This window comes from Drosophila sulfurigaster, chromosome 3, assembly GCF_023558435.1.
Source record: "Drosophila sulfurigaster albostrigata strain 15112-1811.04 chromosome 3, ASM2355843v2, whole genome shotgun sequence".
Classification (NCBI taxonomy): Eukaryota; Metazoa; Arthropoda; class Insecta; order Diptera; family Drosophilidae; genus Drosophila; species Drosophila sulfurigaster.
This window is the reverse complement of record NC_084883.1, coordinates 24,513,158-24,533,492: the sequence shown is the minus strand read 5'-3', so window position 1 is coordinate 24,533,492 and position 20,335 is coordinate 24,513,158. Positions and strand designations below refer to the sequence as shown.

At 38.6% G+C, this 20,335-nt stretch overlaps 1 protein-coding gene across 1 annotated transcript in view; it reads left to right on the top strand.

The window, feature by feature from the left end:
• Window positions 1-20,335, top strand: part of LOC133845199 (uncharacterized) — a 73,528-nt gene that overhangs the window by 2,656 nt on the left and 50,537 nt on the right. Inside the window, 8 exon segments of the mRNA XM_062279588.1 lie at window positions 1,645-1,836; window positions 4,856-4,964; window positions 5,048-5,153; window positions 6,088-6,204; window positions 6,444-6,689; window positions 8,179-8,370; window positions 8,467-8,592; window positions 8,700-8,846. Coding sequence (XP_062135572.1) covers window positions 1,645-1,836; window positions 4,856-4,964; window positions 5,048-5,153; window positions 6,088-6,204; window positions 6,444-6,689; window positions 8,179-8,370; window positions 8,467-8,592; window positions 8,700-8,846 — 1,235 coding nt within the window.

Sequence of the window (20,335 nt, the reverse complement as noted above, 5' to 3'; positions counted from 1 at the left end):
GCAGTGCTTTCAAAAGGAGCAAGCAACATGCTGCATGCTGCACATCCTGCTGTGCGATGACGGACGCCTTCAAAATGAATGCCAAGCTTAGCTGGGCGTGAAGTGTAATCAACAACGCCAACGACAACGGCAACGACAACGACAACGATGGCAGCAACAGTAAGAGCAGACGGCACGTGAGGACAAACGCAACGTGCGAAGCACAGGCACGCCTCAAGATGGCAACCGAGTTGTCGCCCACTTGGAATTCATTTAAAAGTTCACAGCGCGGCAAATTTGATGACCAGCAGCAGCAGTAGAAGCAGAAGCGGAAGCAGAAGCAGAAGAGCAGCTCAACTGAACTCAGCTCAACTCAACTCAACTAAAACTAAATCAACAGCGTGTGCCCTACGTGCTCCACAAATGCTACAACTCAGACACAGAGAGTAAGAGTGTGGAAGAAGACTTTGAAGGCAGCTCTCCGACAACGTGGGATACGTCTGGCAATCTCTGGCACGCCTTGTTTATTTCATTTGAAATTGCAGTCGGATTATGTCGAGGATAAACCATAACCATGACACATGCCGTGCAGCTGTCGACTAGCTTCTCTTGTGCGTCATTTAGCGTCGCTAAATAATTTCTATAGCATACTTTTGTGGGTAACACTCATACGCCATGTGCGCCGCACATGCAACGTGCTGCCAGCCAACGAGCTCTGAGCTCCGAGCTGGACAGTTGAAAAATCGTAAAGCCAATAGAATTACGCTTCATTTATCGATTGAATTTCAAATGAGCCACACAATTGGGGATAGCCTACGTCTTGGGATCCGATTCTAGCTAGCTGTGTGTTCTCTTCTGTTCTGTTCTGTTCTGTGTTGTTCTGTTGACTTTTGTAATGGGCGCCCAAGCACTTGAAATTTCCGTTTGCTCAACAGAAAATACAAGAAGAATGGCAAACAAGAAAGCAAAACCCACCTCGTCTCATTATTTATGCATAAATATGAGAGGCAGCGATTTGTTTGATTGCTCGCTATTCCACCTACTCCATCCGTGTCCCAGTTTAGACTCCCGCTGTGCTCGGGCGCGAGGGTGCGAGGAAGCGATGGGGGGCGTGGACAGCTTGTCTGGCACGTCAACCCAATATATTTTTGTATTTATCACAAGACAAGCAGGAGGAGTAAATCAAAAAAAACGAATAAGAATAAGAATAAGAATTCCTGACATGCCTGCCATTATTGAATGGCAGCCGAAAAGCGGCAGAAAGTGAGAAAAGGGGCGACAAAAATCCCTGAACCGAACCGAACGCATACCTCCGACTATGGCAACTGTTTAATTTGAGTTACTTTTGTTATTTACTTATTTTTCTTACCGCTTTTGTCGACTGTCGGCCGATTCAATTCAATTTTCGTTTCGTTATGTTACGTTTCGCCTGAGATTTGATTTAATTGAAACACATTTGATATGAAATTTAATTTGTTTGCATTCATTATTTTTGGTTTTCATTTTTCGTTTGTTTGCGGTTTTTGGAATTTTCTTGCAATTTATTTTAATTTCAATTGCTTGATTTCTCAATTTATACGTTCTTACCAGTTTTGTCTTTTCATTTTTAATTAAATTTGATTTTAGCAATGTGCATTTATTAAATAGCTCTTTGTGTTCCGGCAGATTCTTCGGCAAAATCTTCAAGTGGTCCAAAAAATCGTAGTTTCTTCGGGTGGAGGGGGCCACGGCGTGGTTCCCTTAGCCCACAGGGCAGCATGGCGTCCTATAATGGTGTACTCAAGGATTACAGTCACAGCAGTTTGAACGAGGCTTTCAAATCCCAGAACAATGTCAACTTTAAGTTAATTAAAACAGGTGAGTCGAACATACATACATCTCCCCTATATAGCTTAATTTATACCTTAATATCTACATACGTATACTTAATATGCTTTGTTTAGCCATGGATTGTGTTTGCACACAAAGAACCCAAAGTTTTTGTTTAGGTTCTTTGCTATTTCCGTATCCCAACACAACAATTTATTCTGGACGCTTGTGTGCGTGTAGGTGTGTGTGTGTGTGTGTGGGTGTTTATGTGTGTGAGTTTTATTTGATAAGTTTGTCGATTGTTTGGCATCTGTGTGTGTTTAGATGGCTTCGCTTTATGGCTTATTGATTTCAATCGCATTGCGCCTTTTGTCTTGACACTGTTGCCTTCTTATTCGGCCATAAATCTATTCACTTGATGTGCACACGTTTCCAAATCCCACTCTATAAATAACACACAAACATACTCTCTTTCTCTAGCAGCTGCAACTCGTGATTCTAAGTCACACTTTAGCTTTAAGTCCTCAACTATTCTTCTTGCTTCGTTTTTAGTTTCTTCTTTTCGATTTTGACTGCTGCTTTGCTTACTTTGAAGTTTGTGCCAACTTGGAACACACATGCTGTATTGACCTTTCGAACTTGATGCCAATTTTTATACCCTTTAAAGAAGAGAATAAAAGGAGATAGGATATATTTGATACTGACTTAATGCTGGTTAGCTAAACAGGGTATCATCTTGTCACTACTTCGCTTGACACTTACGAATATTCTTGTTTGTTGTTCTTGTCTGTTTGGTCGACAGCAAGGGAACACACACATGATCTCAAAGGCAGAGGCATAACTTTGACTTGTGTCTCTGAAAGTTACACATCGCTGTCAAAAGCAATACAAACTGAACCTGAAATTGCATTTGGGCTCTCCCCCGTTTGTAATTTCAGCACACAGTTTGCGAGTTGGGAAAACTTTTTAATAACATTTTCGCCAAGCCAACTGAACATGTTTTGCTGGCAGCTCAAGCATACATTGTAGATATCGATGACTCTGTTGCAATTCCGAGCCTGAAAAAATAATTGAGATTCCAGCAAATCCTCAAGACGAACACTTCAATTAGCTGTCGCCAGTTGCCAGTTGCCAGTTGGCAGCTTAAATTCTTGACATTCTTGTGCTGAATGTTTGACGAAATGCAAATTGTGAGTGGCACTTGAAAGGCAACTTGTTGCTGCATCGTCTTGAGACGATGTGTGTTTTGTGTAGTATGCATTCGAGAGTCAATAAAATTGTTTATGGCCTCCGAACTGTGGACCATAAAGTGGCAGGTGACTACGGGAGTTAAGTTGAAAGTTGAGTTAAAAGCCAGCGAGGCAGATTCATATATATTTAAATAGTCGTAAATGTGATGGATTACAGCGATGACAGACAGTTTTCTCTCATATATGACGCAGCTATTCAAAGGGATTTACGAGTTAACCTTTTCATATTAAGTATACGCATTCAGTGCCAACACATTGTACGCGTCTCTCTGTATGTGTTGGAGTGCTGGCATCAACATCGCTTTATAAAATACCTCTGCATACGAAGAAGGAGAGCAGCTTAGTGCTGTTTCAACCATTCAGTTGGCACTTTTAAGCCACTTTTAAAGTGTTTTTCATTGCAACCAGCCTTGAAACCAGTTTTTTTCACTCTTACTCTTCACTCTCCAGCTGTGTGGGTGTGTGTGTGTGTGTGAGCGTGGGGAGCTCTAACTCTAATGCACTTTAGTGCAACAATCAACGCATTTTGCTTTTAGAGCGGATGCCATTTTGCTTAACATGCCAAAACTTTTTATTTCTCGGCGTCAAAAATTCATTTTTAGATGTTAGTGCTCCACAAATAAATAATAAAATAAAAAACGGTTTGTGTTAAAACGAATTGCTTAAATGTTTGTTGCGCAAATGGAATTTAAAGCTCAAACGAAATAAATATTTTCAAACACTGGATAACACAAAGTGGTTTAACGTTTGAATTACTTAAAGACCAATCGATGGCATAGCGATGACAAGTGAGAAAATGTTTTTATATGGAATACCCATGGCGTAGAGGAGTATTATAACTTTGTGACGACAGGAAATGTATGTAACAGGCAGAAGATGGCACACAATAAAAGCAATCGGTTTTATGATTCCTATAAATTTGTTTGCGTTCAGATAAAATTGATAGAAAAAATGGCTGATATGGTCGGGTTCTAGCTGCTTTAGTTGGAAACTTGGTATATTTTACAGTCCATGGTATATTTTGAAAGTTGTAGTATTCAAAGTATTAATCTGCTATTTTTATACTCACTGCTGCTGTCGAGTTAAAATTGCTTGATTGACAATTTGGTATATTTTGTACTCTATGGTATTTTTGTTAGTTGTAGTATAAAAGAAAACCTTTTCTGCTATATTCATCTAGTATTTTCGAATAATAAAATCTCACAGGTCGCAGTTATCTCACAGTCGAGCGCACTCGATTATAGTTTTCTTGCGTGTTTTGTTTTTAGTTGGTTGACCTACATTATGTGACCAGCGAGTAAACGCGACTTGGTCAAAAATGTGAAAAGGCAATCGCTAAAAATGACCCAACCTCAGTTTTACGTTGAGTCTATGCAAATTCTGCTCCGATTTGGAAACTCTGTTTCTTGCTGCCGGCTTTTGTTTTCATTTTGTCTTTCCTTTGGCGACGCTAACAAACAATTTTGAAATGCCGTCTTTTGCATGTTTGTGGCGTTGACCTAAACTGATTGAGTTTTTGATTGGACAGCAACTGCTGCGATCAATTTCGACGCGACTGTTTTAAGGGATTTTGTGAAGGAAAATAAATGCAAGCTATATTTCCCCAAGATTTTATTAAAAAGAATAGAAAAGTGTATAAATGTATAATGTTAAAATGCATTTATCCTTATAATCCTTTTAAAAAGTGCTAAAGAATGTGATCCTAATGAGGAATAAGGAATTTTAGACCCACATTTAAAGAAACTTGCTTGTTCTATAGATAAGATTGCCAATATTAAAATTTAATTTTATTTAACCTATTTACATTTGCTTTGCAGTATCCGATTTCAACGAAACACTTGCCCAATTGTATGAGGAACATGCAACTGCCCTTCAAACTTTAGTGTCCAATTATCGCAAAAAGAATGCCGAGCTGCGCAAGGAAAGGTGAGCTCACGTTTAATTTGAACGCAATGAAGCACTTCACTAATGAACTTATTTTTATTATGTTATTGTTTCGATGGTGATAGACCCGCCTGTCATCTGGCCATCTTTCAGGCATGGGAAACATTCCTGCAGGAAGCGGAAACCGACTCACAGGCCTGCAACGATGTGGCCAGTGTGCTCTCACGTCAGGTATGAACGCGGGAGGAAAAGGGAAATGGGAAATGGTCAAGGACGAAATGCCCAAATGACTGAATTGCAAACCTATTTTCATATTTATTTCGTATTGACAGTTAAATGGATAAGTTGTGTTGACCTCCCCCATTAAGAGAGAGAGAGAGAAAATCGAGAGAATGAGAGAAAGAGAGATCTAAAATAGATTGTGGCTGTCATATATGCTAATTGAATAATGGGCATCCTTAAATCAATCGCTCGACTAACCAGACAATTTATTCATACAAATGCACATGACCGCGGGCAGACACTGATTAATTATGGTTAATGTGCTCACAGTTAGTGAGTTTATTTATATGTACATATGTATACACATATGTCTGGATGTGGATGTGTCTGTGGGTGTCCATAGCTTTGGGACCTTGGGAAATCGCATGTGTAATTCGAGTGACGCATTATGTAATTTTTTTTTTACATTTATACTCTGTAAGCAGACAAAGCTGCGAGCTCTCCGAGGGATTTTCATTAAATTTATCAACTTTTATTTAACAATTATACAGGGTATTTACAAGTCTATGATTCACATTCTTACGTGCCTTTAAATTTTTTATTGTGTTTTATTCTGCTGGAATTTTTGTGTTGTTTTTCTTTCTTGTATGTGTTTCTTTATTTGTGTTGCGCGTATTTCATTTGCATTTCACCAGATGATTTGAATTTTTTGTTGCCCCGAAAAACAAAACGAAAAAAGAAGAAAGAAAACAAAACAGCGCGATGAATTGAAGCATATTTCATCAGAAGCACATCATTAAGTACCTTTAAATGTTGATTAAAGAGCTCTCTTACTCTCTATCTCTCTCGCTCTATTGCTGTCTAGTATTGCTTTGCGTGTTGAATAATTGGAAACACTTTATAAAGTTGTGTTTGTGTTTACGTTGCGAAACGTGTGTTGCAGGTGTCACGGCCAATGCTGGATAAATCCTTTCATCGCAAAGTTCAAAGTCGCAAAATATTTACACACAGGGAGTCTTTTGAGACTATTATCGCAAAGACTGAAGAGAAGCTGTCAAAGGTGTGTATTATGGATGGAGACTGGAGTAATATACCATAATTAAGTGGCAAGAGTCGAGTGCTTTCATCAATGTGGCACATTTGCTGTTGCTATTATCGTTGCCGCTGGCTTGTTAAGCACTTAATGCGCTGTATAAAGAATCCGGTTTAAAGCCTCACACTCACACATTTGCTCACTTAATTATGCTATGTATGTTTGCTTTAACTTTACTGATGTTTCCTTTCTCCTTTCCTCCTCAGTGTCGCCTGGACTACAAGCAATGCCACATGGCACACCGCCAGAATCCCAGCCAACACTCGCTAACGGAATACATTGATGCGCACAATGCGTACGTACAGCAGTTGCATGCAACGAACGGCATGCTCGAGGCCTACCACTGCGACACGTTGCCACAATTGATGCAGGAACTGGAGGAGATACACAACGACCTATGCAACATTGTGTCCGATTCATTGCAACAGGGCGCCGATGTCATTGCCGCCAAGGTGAGTCGCACTCTCTGAACTGATTTACGACTTTAGATACTAGATACTACGACCCACACACATTTACGACTACAAATGCGGTTGCAAGTTGCAATTACAATTGTGTTGCAGGGTGGGTTTGTGGTGCCTGCAGCAGGTGGTTATTGTTCCTCTCTCTCTTAGTACATCTTGACACACATTATTGCGGGAATTTCAGTTAATTTCACTGCACTCTCTCACTTACGTTTTGCATACAATTTGAGCATCATTATAATAATTGTCCATAATTGCGAATTGTAGCTCGCAATTTGCACAGGTAATTTATTTAATGTTGCGTAATGTGAAGTGCGTGTGCGTAGACATCAAAAACAAAACAATTGTCCGGATATGCTTATGGCTATTAAATGCTTTTTGGTTTTTATAACGCCATCGTGGCGGCTTCAACTAACCCGGAGTACTCGAGTGCTCGACCGTTGCTCGGCAATAAAAAATTTACTTCTCATTCCATAATTCATACATTTGCTTCTGTCTTAAGGGTTACTTTCGTTTCCTGTCCAGCTGTAATTCGTCTTTTTTCGAGCGCTAATGGACTTTTTATTTTTTATTTTTGTTTATGCACAACAAACTTTTTATAAACTTGAGCATGAAATACATATTGTATTTGGAATATGTTTAAGCAAACAGCATAAAGCAAGGGCTTTAACAATTGTAATATATTTATGGGTAAAATCTTTTTCGTTTAAGAATTTCTGCATGCCTCTTTCTCATATTCATATTTAAAGAGTTTTTTTTTAAAGTATAACACTTTAATATGAAAATATTGCAAATTGAAATATTAGTTAATTAATTTTATCAGTTAATGAAATAGCTTTAAGCAGACAGCATATAAGAAAAATAATTTCATTTAAATTTTTTGTTAACCCCTCAAAATATGGATTTCTGTTGCCTCATTCCCACATCAATTTTCAAGAAGTTTTTGTTTTTAAAGTATAAAAAATATATATAATACATTTAAGTAAATATAATATAAGAAAAATATTTATCGTTTAAAGTTTTTTTGCTACCTAAATCCTTCATTAAGTTTTAAACGAATTTTTGTTCTTAAAGAAAAACTCTTTAATATGAAAATATTACAAATATTAATGTATTACAAATTGTTCTGTATAATTTCTCAGTTTAATATTTGCTCTTAAACATGAATTTTGTATTTCTTTATTAGCTCTTATAAAGTTGTGGTATTTATTACATTCACTTTAAAGCAAAACGCATTAATATTTTATAAGAATCTTCACTGATTTATGTGTTGCATATTCAATCGAAATATATTTATTGATTAAACAACTCAGTTATTATTTGCTTTTAAACATGTATTTATACGCATTAAATGAGAAATTATGCAGAAGCGATTTTAGTTAATGGCTGGATAATCACCATTAGTTCTGACTATAATTACAGTGCGAGATCCTTTGAGACGAAGTAATAACACTAATTCCCGCATGCATATTTATAGGCCACAGAGCAGGCAAAGCGCTATGCGAGTCTGGGCAACCAATGCAGCACCGTGTCACCGCAGCAGGATCTGGCCAACTTTGTGCGGTTGCTGGCGCAGCCATCGCAGGCACAGAAAGTGCCCAGGCGGGTCTTTGCGCCGCCTCAGGCACAGCAGCCCGGCGAGGCAGCGGAGGAGACTGGCGACTATAACGTGAGTTTCCCACACACAAACACTCATAAATTCACCCACACACACACACACACACATGTGGTGCATAACACCTTTGGTCCTTCATGTACCTTGCAGGAGATGACGCCCGTTTTGCGCAACGAGCTCGTCTTTGACCGCCACTCGACGTTGTCGCAACGCTCAGCGTTGGAGTCACTAAAGCGTGAGGCCATTGAATTGGAATTGCAAATACGTCAACTGCAGGTGTGTAACAACTTTATGTGTGAGTCAACACACACACACACACACACACAACACCACACAATACATCACAATATAACATTCATGTGTTATATATGATTGCTTTACAGGACTCCATTGATGCACTGAATCGAACACAAACGCGCGGCATTGAGGGTCAACTGTATAACAAGGTTAACGAGCTCCAGGAGGATTTGTCAATGAAAAAGTTTGATTTGCGCGCCAAGCAAATACATTTGGCTGCCATACGAGCACAGGTGAGTTTCCTTTCTGTTCTGTTTGGTGAAAAGCTTTCATTAGCGAGTTCCGCAACCACAATGAAAGCTGCTGAACATTTAAAGCTTTCATAGAATTAAGCTTGTTCTAACTTGCAAAGGCACCTGTTGATGCCAGAGAGAGAGAGAGAGCTTTCGTGCTTGACACAGTTTCGTATTGAGAGTGAAAGCAAAGTTTTAGCTTAGACTTTGCTTATCTATGTCTTACAATCTATAAAGGAAGTTGTTGAGGTAGTTTGGGTTCGTCTATTTTAGTCGTATATCGCGTGTTCATGCTTCAAAGTACACTTGAACCGAGATGTAGGTCAATCAGCTGTGAGCTGTTGGTTTTGACATTCAGTTTTGGGTTGAGTCAATGCGCATGTGACCAAATTGAATTCCCTGAATGCTGCTTCTGCTGCTGCTGCCAGTCGGAGCACCACAACTCCGGAAGTGTTCGTCCTTCGTTTAGTTCTGCGGTAGATGAGCTTGCGTTTGGTCTGTGCGAACGACGACGACGGTGTTTGTGACGAGAACGACGAGGACGAGCATTTCGCCGAGCAACGGACAACCGACGGACCGACTCCGTGCACGTGCTTCAGTTTTGTAAACTAGATTTATGCGATTAATACACAAATATTTGGTCGTCTACGTGTGTGCTGCTTTGGTTTTTTTGCTTTAATGTCGATAGCACGCAGGATAATTTGTGGAATTGTGTAAACTTTTGTTGTTGTCAGATTTGTTGTTATTTGGTGGGAAAAACCCCAACGCAAATTGCGTTAACCCCCAAGCCCCAAGCTCAGGCGTCGTGCCCAAAAACAGCTGTTCGCCTCGTCTAAGCCAAACAGTCCGAGAGAGTGATAGAGAGGAGAGTGAGTGAGAGAGAGAGAGCTGTGTGACAGTGAGAGTGTGGGAGTAAAGAGTGCGAAGTACAAATACGAGTGTTGGTGTGTTGTGGTGGTGAGCGCGGGACGGGAGTGTGGATGTGCATGCGCAGCGTTGCCAGATCGTCGCGTCGTTGCAGTCGCTTCGTTTCGTGTCGTCGCTGTTTATAAAAGCAACGTGCAAGCGTCGCTCCAAGTCAGTCACGTGCCTGCATCTCAACGTTGCTCACAGTGCGCGTCGTGCGTTAAACGCTAACCGTAACCGTAACAGTAACCGTAACCGTTGTTATCGTTCTTGCCTCACACACACAACACAACAGAAGACAACACAAACACACCTACACAGCTGCTGAGTGATCCGCATCCGTATCCGTTAGACAACAATTTTTTACCGTCGCTGTCGTCGCGTCGTCTGAGGTTTGATTGGCTGCAACAGCCAACTGCCTTCTTGCAGCTGCAACGGCAACACACACAACAAAAATAAACGGCTAATAATAAAAAAAAATATAAAAAACAAAAAACGTCGACGATTTGTACAAATGCGAAATGCATTTTAGTCTAAGGCGTTGTCTCAGTAGCTAAAAACAAAAAGAAAAAAGGAACAAACACTTTGTTAACCACAGACAATAATAATATACTCGTAAATTTCTAGAGCGCAGGACAGGCAGGCTTTTGTGTTCAGTAATAGGAAAGAAAGAAAAACTTACAAAAATCTATCTAAAAACTTGTCTTGACCGTAAGTAAAGCAACTTAAGTTGTTGATCCACAAAATGAGAGCAGAGAAGTCTCGTCAGCCATATACTTACTAACTACTTATTAATATGTAAAATATTCATAGCTTTACTTTACCTTTATCAAACTATCAATATATCTAACACGCATACGCACCGTGCGCCGAAACGAAAAAGCAAAGCGCAAAAGAGATATGCAAATCAAATTCAAATTCCAAAACAATATAAATACAAATATCAATAATTTCATATTGTAGCACTGTCAGTTTACTTCGAATCGTTTTGCTTGCTTTAAGTATTCGTACTCGTAATATTCTAGTGCATACGAATTATATTACAATACAAATTGAAACCAAGTCGGTTGACTAAAAAAAGACTTGATAAAAAAGATTAACCAAATGAGCTAACAAATACACACGCTTGTAACTAATTTTAGCAGCAAATAGCAATAGCAAATAGCAATAAATAGCAATAGATAATACTATTACACTCATTTCTATATGTATTTCTACTACTTCTACTAATACTACTACTATCACACTCTTTCACCACCTACAACTACTTAATACATACAATATTTTTAGAACCACTTAAGTAAACGCTATAAATAGAAAGCAACCAACCAACAAACAGCAAGCTACTTACTTACTATACTATACTCGTAACTCGTATGTGTACTGTAAATAACAACTAAACAACTAATCCACTTTGCTAATCTATAGAAAGTAGTCATCTAAACTAGCATTTACTATGTATTACTCGTAATGAACATCGCCTGCTAGCGGCTCGCATTGCATTTGTCCTTATATCGAGTGTCCCTGAATGTGCAACTCCGTTTGTGAACGGCAACTCATTTGAGAGACCGACACCGACACCGACTCCGACACCGACACCGAATTCGAAAGACTTTGCCACGTCGTGTTTAATCAAATTGTTTCACATCGAATTTACTACACCCTTTGCCACATATATTTAAATATATCTATATATATATATATAATATTACAAATAATTGTGCACCATGCGCGTTATCGTACTCAAAAAGAATCGCCCTAATAAACGCGGCACGCCTACGGCAACATCCTCGCGAGAGCCGCCAAAAAAATCGTACGCAAAAGTAAGAAATTCGTTTCATTTGTTGATGCAATTTCAATTTTGATCAATTGGTTATTTACCATTCCGTTTATTATTTTGTTATTTTTTTTCTGAAAGTTCTTAATTGCAGCGAAGATAATATTTACACTTTACTTTTGTGTGTGGCATTGTTTTTTGTGGTGTTTTTCTATTTGTTTTTTCATTTTCGATTCAATTCGATTCGATTCGTTTTTGGCCAAAATTGCGATGCAATCAATTTTTGAGAAATTAAAATACTACACATGGAAAACGAGAAACGTTTCGCGCGAATTGCGAATATAATTGAAAACAATAAATGCGCAGCAATAACATTTTGTATTAGCAACCATAACTAGCATGTTTAACTAGTACGATTTAACTATGATTTCGCATACTGCATTTATTACTGTAAATATTAGACTCCAAAAATCCGAGTTAAAATTCAATAACAGTAACACTAACAATAACAATATTAATATCAATAACAATATCAAAAAGGAACGTCAATTTAATAGCTCAAAAATTGGTTGTAGTTGTCGGAATTCAATGGCATGTTACAATTACAAATCAAAATTTTATGCATAGCTCTTAAGCATTTAGTTGTAAGCTATATATTATTACTCACATACATAATATGCTATAAACTATAACTGAATTCATTATCCAAGCTTGACTTATAGATCGTCTTTTGGCAGTTGCAATTAATGTGCCAATATAACCAAGAAGTTTTGTGTTTCTAGAGCTGAAAACTCTCTATATAATATTTATATTCTTATTACAATATTTATATTATAACATTATTTACTTGTTACTAGCATATTGTAGATTATGCTAGGTGAATAAAATTAATGCAGTTGCATTCCAAGACTGCATTTAAAATTTGGATATATAAAGATTGTGCTTTTCTAAGGGATTTAAAAAGTCTCGAATTTAGTGAACAGTTCTTCTGTTGAATTAAATTCTTAAGTGCCAATATCACTTTCCTTATAATGCAATGAATGTTCTTCGTAAAAAGTCTTCTATTGAATTTATTCCTTAAATGGCAATATCTCTCCTCTTATTAGGAGTATGTCTTGCTCAGTAAAAATGGGTCTGTTCATTCTAATTTCTAATCAAAATTATTGCCCCCATCATTTGCTACACAGCATTAAGGATTGAGTAGTTGGAATTCAAGGAATTTAGAAGCTCGACATGGACATGAATTTTCTGCCAAATGTCATTTACAGTCCTGGCAACTTCAGAGGAAAAGAAGTAGCCTGAAATGTTAAGCCCTCGAAGTTTAAATTAAGCTTTACTTCTTACTTTTTGCCCACAGTAGCCCGTCATATTTAGTAATCTATTGATTCTAATCTGCTGCATTAAGTATTAAATAGCAGTTAATGTGAAGAACGAATCCTGAATCCATTGCAATCAAAGTTAATCTTACTGCCAAAATATGTACTTCACGCAATGCTTACTTGAATGATGATTAGCTTCAAGTTCTGAACCAGCTTGAAGAAATAATAACAACTCCAAATGTTGACAACATTATGCCACGTTCATTATTGGCTTCCGTCTAATGATTTGCTGTGGTTCGCAAACAATTTGGAAGAAGTCATTTTATTGAATTTCTCGAATTCACAAAAGTGCGCGGCTGTTAATGAAAATTGCTCCAGCAGAAATGCCAGCAGTGAAAAGCCTACTAAGTGAAGTGCTCTTGATTTTTGTTTTTTTTTTTGTTTTTGCAATTGTTGTCTGCCGCTTTTGATTAAGTTTTGTGCAATTTCCTATGCCGAAATTAAGTGCACAAGAAAATCCAATTTGATTTATTTGTTTGGCGCAGCGAAAGCGAAAAGCGCCGGGAAATGAGAACAAAATCTAAAACAATTCAATTTTGCCAAACGCCAAACGTGAGGTCTTCCATCTACATTCCCATTTTCTTACCTCCTCCTTGCTCCTTGCTTCAATTCCTCAACGGACGCGCTGTCTCAAATTGTTTTGCCTCAATTTCAGCCTGCTCAGTTTCAGTTTCAGTCGCAGTCTCAGTCTCAGTCTCAATCGTAGCAGCATCAGTCTCAGCCTTGGCTACCTCTCAGCTGCCATTGGCACAATCAGTTGCCCATAAGCGAAATTCCTTTACTGATTTCCTTTTAAAAGCATTTTTCGAATTGTCTTGACTTGGCCACTTGAACTCTCTTCCCTCTCTCTCACTCTCTCTCCCTCTCGTTCTGATTTTCCTTCGCTGTCTACTTTTCTGGTCATTCCCTTTTTCCCTTCCTGTTCACTTTTCCGATTGCCATTTCTCCCAACAGCTTTTCAACTTCTTTTCGTCTCTTTCACTCTCTCTGTGTGTGTGCAGCCACATTTTATTTATTGTTGTTTGGTTTTATTGCTGTTGTTGCTCCGACAATGACAACTTACTTCTGAGCCAACGTTTCATATATATATATAGAGCATTTATTTTAGCCATGTCATCTTAATACCATAAGTGGCATATCATTTGATTTGAATTAAGTTTCGGTACATTTAGTTATTGCAAGCAAATTGCATCATATTCATAATTTTAATATCGCACATGTTTCATTTGCGGCATTATTTGCTTTCCAAGCAATTATCCAATTTGTCAACAGCCGCAATTGTTATTAATATTTATTGTTTCATTTTTTATGTATGGCATTTAAATAACAACGGCAACAATGTTTTTTGATAATCTTTTGTGATGCTGACTTCCGGCGTTTAAATATCCTGTAAGCACAATTTGCTTTAAAAGGGATATTCATTTGGTTTTTAAATAAACTCTGCTGTTTATATAAAGTTTAAATAATAAACATTGCGAAGTATTTACTCTTCTGGTATTTATTGAAATTTCAAGTAATTAAAAATCAATATTAAATGAACATTTTATGGCTTAAAGTTTTGCTTTTACGTTAATTTTATATAGCTGAGGTGCAAATTGAATTTTAATTTCTTATGCCATAAAATCAGCTAATCTTGCCACACACACACACACACACACACACACACACTTATACTGTTGTTGCCCCAAAATATGTTAGCTAGACAAGAGTTGAAGACATGCAAATAAAATGAATTTTCGTTTTCGTTGACAACTATTCGACGAAACGACAAGTTGGGACACAGAGAGACATGTGGGACTTTTGTTAACTCTCTTTTACGTTCTCTGGCTGAATAGATTGATGAACGCCTTCTTTTCTAAATCCTTTTGGCAGAGGAGGAGGATACGCAGCATGTAGCAGTATGTTTTGTAGTTGTAGTCTGTCAGAGGGCTAAGGTCAAAAGCTGTGCTCCTAAAAGGGTTAATTTTAAATTTATTGCTACGGTCGTTGTTACATATGCCCCCAGAAATCCATGCAAAGGGACGCCGAAAAGGAGCTCAGAGCTCAGAGAGTTGCCTCGAAAGGCGTGTAGGCGTAGTCATGGTCCAAAATGGCGAAACAACAATTTACAAGCTGCCCTCGACACCCACACACTCTCACACACACACACACACTCGCACACGCAAAGATAGAGAAGTGAAAGGGGACAAACTGCTGAATTTATGTACGTGAGTTGAGTGTTCTGGGAGCGACCTGCATGACGGCTATGACATGGCGATATTTCTCAGCTCTGCTGCTGCCAGGATATGCTGTCGAGGATACGTTATCTGGGCAACTGGGTGGCCAGGTTGTACTTTATTTTATTGCTTTAATAAATATAAAATGGGTTTCGCTTTCGCTTTTTTCTCTGTCCCGTGAAACAACTCCGCATAGTTTGCCACAATCTCAAGCACAATTAGTGTCTGGAGAATGGCGTGGGAGCGGATGGGAGAAAGAGGAGAGAGAGTAGAGAAGGGAGGAAACCTGGGGGCAACTCCGCTTAATCTTAAACAGGGCCAGAATTTAATTGGGCGCCTAATGCCTCGCTGCTGAATTGGTTGTCATATAAGCAAAAGATAATTTCTTCTTATTTTTTCTCTTTTTTTTTTTTTGCTGTCGCATAAATTTTAATTAATCATAAAAATGTGTGTGCGCATCAAATTGCCACAGGTTTGAGTGTGGGGGGATGCGGGTGGCATCGCCTTTGTTTCTGTTCTGTTCTGTTTCTGGTGAATGTTTGTTGTTGTTGTTGTTCATTTTGCCTAGCAAGCTGTCCTGAGTAATTCATATTCGTGTTTAATAATAAATCACAAGATGCTGCCGCTTCGAGGTCGCAACAGCAGTCGAGCCCATTCATTTTGCTTAGCCACTGGGACAGTTGAATGTGGTGCAACGTTTGATTTTCATTAGCTCTGCCACACACACACACACACACATTTAGTGGGAGGAAGAGGAAGGAGGGAGACAGAGAGGAGAAACACACACAATGGCTTGTAAGTTGCCAGCAAAATGGCGCCCATAAAAGGATTGCCGGCCAAGGAAATTTAATTAAACTCATCATTCCATTGTATCGCAGTTTCTACTACTTCTTCTCTTTCCCTTTCCCTTTCCCTTGTTCTTTCTCCATCTCGTTTGGCTCTCAATTAATCAGCCTGTTCGCGGCATCCAACTTTATCAGACGGATGTGCGCTTCAACTAATTTGCGGAATTTTGCGGCCTGTATATAATTATTTGCCTGCATTTCCTGTCGCTCTTTTTGCTTCACTTCGCTTCGCTTCACTTCTCCCCACAGCAAACAAATCGAGAATCGAGTTTTTCTAGCCTGTGGCTGAGTTTATCAATATTGTGACAACAAAATATTGTAAACTTTTTGGGCAAGTTTTAATCAGTTTATACTTTGAGTGCGGTCAACTTATTTGCAAAACTACAAAAAGAGACCAGATTATGGGATTACTCTAATGTTATTGTGTTATTTTTGTGTGGCATTTAAATGGAACTACATTCAAATCCAAAGTGCACATACCATAAGTTCAAACTGCATCTGTATTTAATCTTTCAACTCGTCCTTACTTTTCTCCATTCCCTTGACTCGAGACTGACAACGACTTCTGTTCGAAGCTGATAAATATTTAAGGGCCAAATCTGAACTGTGGAACTGTGTGAGAGTAGCTTTTAGAGGAAAGCAGCTGCTTTTATGGTTATTTCGTTGTGCAACCGAGACAGTTTTGAGTAGCTTGTGGATTCAAGCTGGAAGCAGTTTTTCCGTAGATTTACAAAAATTCGTTTCATTTCTTCACTGATTGTTCGTGTCGTTGTGTCGTTGTTTCGTTGTTGCTGCTAAACTTTTGCCGGGTATTTTCATTCATTAAAATTTCATTTGAAAATCAGCAAAATGCTGCCGTAATCTTTTCTAGCCATTTGTTTTCCCACCCAAGCACATTGTCTTGCCATCACGTCATCGCCGTCGCCATCGCCATCGTTTTAGTCTCCGTCTTCGGTTTCGTCTGAGTCCACTGCCACTTGAACAAATATTCCTGTCAGCAAACTCGTCTTGATGGACATTTGCTGTAAGTTGTTGTGAGCAAAAGTGCAAGGACGTTTTGTTGTTTTTTGTTTTGTTTTTTGAGCTAAGAGTTATGGGGCCGCTTGTTGGACTTGGCCGAAATTCCTGTGCCATATTTTCGTCTATTTAATTGCTGCTAGCTCTTATCTGAGTGCGTTTTATTTGACGTTCATAGCTTATGCTTCGTGTTTTGGCCACCTTTTCCTTTTTCGTTTTTTTTTTTTATTGTGTTGTGTTGTGTTCTTGTGTTGTTGGCGCTGTCAAGATAAACAAGGCGGAGAGTAGGGATAAAAATAGTATGGCATACAACATTGTTTGACTTTGTGTGAGGATTCCGTTGAACAGCAATTCGCCACCCACGCTCCTTTCCACTTTCTACTTTTTGCGGTGCAGCAGCAGCAGCAGCAGCTTTTCTTTATGTTTGCCTTTCTCTGCTCTCGGTTCTCGGTTCTCTGTTCTGGTTTACACTTGGCTGGTTATCCCTTCAAAGCACTTTGGCAGTTAAACCGTAAAGATGATAAATGCGAATGTCTTTCAATTTGAGTTGCCTCTTGCCGCATGCCGCATGCCGCATGCCCCATGTCTGGTTGCCTCTTGCACCTATTTCTGCGCTGCGAAAGGGGCTGAATTTATGGTTATGCTGCTGACCCGAATTAGGCCAACGTTTTGCATATTTCTTTTCTCAGCTTTTTGGCCACACTGATTGACAGCCAGCTGGCCACCTACTCAGCCATTCTGGCCACAACTACGTCTCTGTTTTGGTCGCTATAGCTGTCTCTATCACTGTCGCTGTCTCTCGCTCTCTCTCTCTCTCTCAGTCTCGTTGGCTTAAAATACAGAAAGTCACATTAATCAACACTTAAACGTTTAATTGCCGCTCATTAATCTTGACGAGAGGAGCCGCTTTTGCCTTCTGTCAATTGTCTCTCTATCTTCATCTCTCTCTCTCACTTTCGTGCTGTCTCTGTTTCTGGTTCTGTTCTGGTTTTTTTCGAGCGCTTTGTCCTCTCGCTTCCCTTGGTGGGCATTCCTTCCGGACATTTTGTCATTTAGCAATTAACTTTACGCCCATAAACACGCCTTGTTTTGGCTGCGCCAAAATTTGCGGCACGCCGCTTGTAAATATTGATGAGGCTAACGCTGCGGCTGCCTCTCGCTGCGAGTCGAGTCGAGTCGACTCGACGAGTGGCGCCACACGCCTGTGGCAGCCACAACAGACAGAGAGTGAGTGAGAGAGAGAGAGAGAGAGAGAGTTGATGGACTCTTGCCAAAATTATGTTGCAGCTTATGCTGCTTGGCTCGCAGCTGTCGCCGTTTTTTGATTGAAATATGAGCCCAAAATTTGCTCTGACCGCGACAGCTTTTTCTCTCTCACTCACTCAGACTCAGGCTCTCGCGTTCCTCTTCGCTTTTCTCTGGCAAACGCCTCAAACCAGCGAAAGTCAAAGCTGCGCAATCGAGTTAATTAATTTTCACGTTGACATTTCATTCGTTGTATATTTAATGAGCGGGTGTCGCTTTCGGCCCAAAACTTCCCCATGCGATATATTTACATATTTGCTCACACACACTTACGCATGTCTCTTTGTGGTTCTGTGCATATGTATGTGTATGTGTGTGTGTGTTTACATGTATTTTACGCCCTCAAATGGGTTGTGGGCTTTTCGCCATTGCCATTGCCACTGCCATTGGCTTCACTTTGCTTCGCTTCACATCGCCACTGACTTTATGTACATATATGTGTCTGCGTGTCTGTGTGTGTGTGTGTGTGTGTGTGTGTGTGTGTTGTTGACTCGCTTTTTCAAAATATTGTGGCAAAGTTAAGCCAAGCAGCAGTCACAGCCAGCAAAATATATAATTTCATTTTTGCATTGCATATCCAATAAGCACGCCCAGGCGTTACTTTGGATGTCAAACTTATGGTAACAAGACAAAAGAAAGACTGAAATAAATATACATGAAAGTAGACCAAGACTTGAGGGAATTTTCAAGTGCAACGATGATCGACTAAGAGATGCGCTATATTTTGTATTTTTTTGATTTTGACGTATATTTATTACTATATATATTTTACATTTCAATTTGAAATAATAACAAAAAATTTAAAACTAAACTGAAGCTACAAAATGTTTTTCTACAAATATTATGAAATCAAATTTAAATTTATTAATTTGTCTTCCAATGATTATATCTTCATATTTTTATTTCATTTTCATTCCATTTAAATTAGAAAATTTAATAAAACATAACAAAGATCATATTTGGTATATCGATGAAATACTTAAAGCTGGTATGTTTAAATTTCGGTATATTATTAGTATTTGTGTGGTATACCTTTCGATATATTTTAATGCACAGGTCAAAATATGCCAGATGATCAGTTGATATGTATATATTTATATATTATATACATATGCCTATTACATACATTTTTCTCAGTCACAAAGTTATAATACCCTTCCTTTGTACACTTTGTGAAGCGTGTTTAAAAATCTACAATTCTCAACGAGAACTTTGCTTATGGTAATTGTTGCCACTTCAACCTCAAGCTAGTCCATTTAATCCCACACACATTGCTAAAAATAAACCGTAATGTAATCAATTTAAATGTATTAAACATCCACAACTCTAAAACAATTTAGACATTAGCTTTGTCAATAAATTTCTGGCACAGAGCATCGAGATACCCCAGACTGTCGTTTTGTTTCTTTTATGTCACACAGCAAAATTCCGATTCTTGTAAATTTAATAAAATTCTGCCTGCAATCTGTCCCAATTGAAACATTCCATGGATGCCAATAAATTGCTCTCCTCTTCTTGTTGTTGTGTATTCTTTCATTTAAAAATCGAGTTGATGTTGGCAGAAAATATTTGCTAACCTGTTGGAATTTATTTGCACAACAAAAAATGTGAATTTCTGCTTGTATATCAGTATTGAAATGCAACTGTGATGATTTTGATCAGATTTGGAAATGTGCAGAAAATAAAAGCATTTATGAGGCGTATAATCTATGCAACGCCCTGGCACTTTAGTCTTATATATATATAGTATATATATTTGTTGCATTGCGCTATTTTCTTTTTGGGTCTCCATCTCTGAATTTGGTTGTTGCCTCTCAAAGAGGAAAAGTTTTTGACTATTTGCCTTGGCACTTGTCTTTTATTTTTGTGCCTTACACTTAACTACATAGCCTCAGTTGCTGTTGCATTTAGTAGTTTGTTTTTGTATTTGTTTTTTATTTTCCGCTCTTTCAATTTTTATTTATGCAAAATAAGTTTTCCTCTTCTGGCCTGGCTCTGAGTCTGGGTGCTCTGACGCTGTTGCCTTGTTATCGCATAAGGATGT